The sequence below is a fragment of the Austrofundulus limnaeus genome, unplaced genomic scaffold (genome assembly GCF_001266775.1).
Source record: "Austrofundulus limnaeus strain Quisiro unplaced genomic scaffold, Austrofundulus_limnaeus-1.0 Scaffold275, whole genome shotgun sequence".
Lineage (NCBI taxonomy): Eukaryota > Metazoa > Chordata > Actinopteri > Cyprinodontiformes > Rivulidae > Austrofundulus > Austrofundulus limnaeus.
The window spans coordinates 177,862-180,964 of NW_013952677.1; the positions used below are offsets into that span (position 1 = coordinate 177,862).

Here is a 3,103-nt window from a genome sequence, read left to right on the forward strand (position 1 = left end):
GTGTGTGTGTGTGCAAACAGACTTACAACTGGGCCAGGGATGCCACGCAGACCCTCTGGACCTGGCTTTCCTGGAGGTCCCTGAGGGCCAACAGGTCCCGTTTTACCAGCTGGGCCCTCGGCACCGGCTTCACCCTGCAGGAGGGTTAAGAAGAGTTAACGGGATGCTTCGGCTTGTTTAAATTCTTTGTGATCATTTCAGCTTCTTTTTCTAAAAACAAATTTTAGCTGCTTCTGCTTTTTTAGCTATCTTTCTGCTCGTTTCAGCTATTCTGCTAATTTAAGTTTTTTTCAGAAACTTTCTGCTGATTTCTGCAAGCTATTTGTTCAGCCTTTTTCAGCAGGTTTTGTGATAATTTCAGCTTCTTTTTCAAAAAAACTAATTTTAGCTGCTTCTGCGTTTTTAGCTCTCTTTCTGCTCATTTCAGTCTGTTAATTGAAGTTGCTTAAGTTTTTTTCAGAAACTTTCTGCTGATTTCTGCAATTTAAGCCACTTGTTTAGCCTTTTTCAGCAAGTTTTGTGATAATTTCAGCTTCTTTTTAAAATAAGTAATTTTAGGTGCTTCTGCTTTTTAGACATTTTTTAAAATCTTTTTAAAATATTTTGTGGTTCTATCAGATTCTTTCTGCTAATTTACATTTATTTCAGCTGTTTTGCTAAATCCAGCTGTTTTCCTCAATCTAAGATACTTGTTTTAGCTATTTTCAGCTAATGTGTGCATTTTCAGCTAATTTAATCTTTGTGATAATTTTAGCTTCTTACTGCTTAATTCAGTATGCTGTTTCAGCTTTTTTGTGCTAGATTAAGCTTTTTCAGCTACTTTTTTAGATACGTTTCTGCTAATTTCAGCGTTTTTTACAACAAATTTCAACATTTTTGTAAATCTTTTTAGTTTTTTTGGCAAAAAAATCTCCCAGCTTTAGTCATTCATGCTTGTCTCGTCATTATTATTGATTAATCATTAAATCAGTGGWGAGTATTTTCTGTTTGTGTTGTGTTCTGTCAATAAAATATCTAATGATGTTTTGGATGAAAAAAGCCTTAAATAGTTCCAGAATCTCAGATTATAAACTTCTGAGCCCGGATTGAACGCAGCAGAATTCTGAGMTTTCTTGCTGACTTTTAACTGAGGGTTTAAGTTTCAGCTCATGAATTGAATTAAAAAAATAAAAACCTGAGTAAATAATTCAAATAAAGTGTTGGAACATTTGGAACCCTGGTGTTTCTGCTCCTCTGGGATTAGTTTCTGCTCTGAACACAGTTTCAGCTGTAGTTTGGTTTAATTATAAAAACTGCCAACATTCAAACATGTTTTTTTTTCCATTCTCCATGAATTTTACATGCTTTGTTAATTTGCTGGTCCTCCTGCGGRTTCTYGGCTGCATCCATTAGTTTAAAAATAATCGGTCATGAAAATAAAGCAAGTTTTTTATAATTGGGACGGACGGCTCGGAGGATCCTTGTGTGTGAAGCGTGACCGGGTTCTGTTACCTTGGCGCCCTTCTCTCCTTGCCTGCCCTCTGCTCCGGCGGCTCCTGGAGGTCCCTGCAGAAAACAACACTTATTTTAACGCTGCAACACAAACATCGAGCTTATATAATAAAAATAAATAAAAAGCAGCGTTTGTCCTCTTCTCTCTGCAGAATCTTGGGATTTTAGTTGGTTTTGATTTGATTTTTGTTGATTTTTATTTTTGCAGATGAATCCAGAGAAGCTGATCCGACGACTTCAGACATGATTTTACTTAAGATCTATTTAAGTGACGTCTTTTTAATCGACGTGGRACAAACGCAGGCTTCTCCAGGCAGAGTCTGGTCCTGGTTCAGATCCTCTCAGACCCAACAAGGACCCCTTTCAGCTCCGCCTCTCGTCCCCGTCTTCACGTCGGCCCTCCAGCCAAGTGGACGGCAGCCTGAGAGGCTGTGATGAGAGCGCTCAGAGCGTSTCCTGATTGGTGATGAAGAGGACGGCTCTTCATCAGCCTCAGTGTCAGAAACACCTGAAAGGCTGATTATTACATCTCTGACAGAAAACTGTACTAAAACATAAGGATGAACAAGAAGTTTTTAAAGTCAAAGAGATTGATTTACAGATTTTAGTGAAGGTTTTCAGGCTGAATAAATAAATAAAAAAGAAAAAGGAGCTAAATGGTTCCAGTAAGTTCAGCTGAGTCATTAAACATTCAGAGGAGCGACCCGGTGGAGACTCTCAGGCCTTCGCTCCTTCCTGAGCYGTTTAAGACCTGTTTGTGATTAAAAAATAGCCCTTTTCCCTCCATAATCCTGGGGCCATTCAGCTGCAGCACACGCTCAGCTGCTCAGTAAACACTACATACATTTCTCTGGGCACATTAGAAAAGCAATCAGCCGCAGATTTAAAATGCATCTCGTGGTTTTTGCCCCTCGGACTGCAGGACCAAAAGCTCCTCCTGCAAATCTGAGGCTCGTAGATCTGCAGGAGCAGCTTGATGTTTCACAGAGATTTAAACCTGTCAGCAGATTTACAAACACTGACTTTAGCTGTTACAGTTTAAATTTATTTTATATCCATTAAACGTTTCCCTGACTCACAGGTTATCTCTGAGCTAGATGTTAGCTAGCCTGTTCCTAATTTTAGCTTCTTACTAAAAGCCTTTTGCTGATTTTAGCTTCTAGTTAGACTTTTCCAACTTTTACTATCTAGCTAACTTTTAGCTGATTTTAGCTTCTAGTTAGCCTTTTCCAACTTTTACCATCTAGTTAGCCTTTAGCTGATTTTAGCTTCTAATAGCCTTTTTCTGTTTTTCATCTATTTAGCCTTTTGCTGATTTTAGCTTCTAGGTAGCCTTTTCCAACTTTTATCATGTAGTTAGCCTTTAGCTGATTTTAGCTTCTAGTTAGCCTTTTCCAACTTTTACCATCTAGTTAGCTTTTTGCTGATTTTAGCTTCTAGTTAGCCTTTTTCTATTTTACAACTAGTTAGCCTTTTGCTGATTTTAGCTTCTAGTTAGCCTTTTTCTATTTTTTCATTTAATTAGCTTTTTGCTGATTTTAGCTTCTAGTTAACCTTTTCCAACTTTTACCATCTTTTAACTGATTTTAGCTTCTAGTTAGACATTTCCAAC

At 38.0% G+C, this 3,103-nt stretch overlaps 1 protein-coding gene across 1 annotated transcript in view; it reads right to left on the bottom strand.

Annotated features, from left to right (window-relative positions):
* The window catches only part of col11a1a (collagen, type XI, alpha 1a), a gene marked incomplete in the record, with an annotated part of 84,935 nt that overhangs the window by 8,864 nt on the left and 72,968 nt on the right, over positions 1-3,103 (bottom strand). The window contains 2 exon segments of the mRNA XM_014021010.1: positions 27-134; positions 1,492-1,545. Coding sequence (XP_013876464.1) covers positions 27-134; positions 1,492-1,545 — 162 coding nt within the window.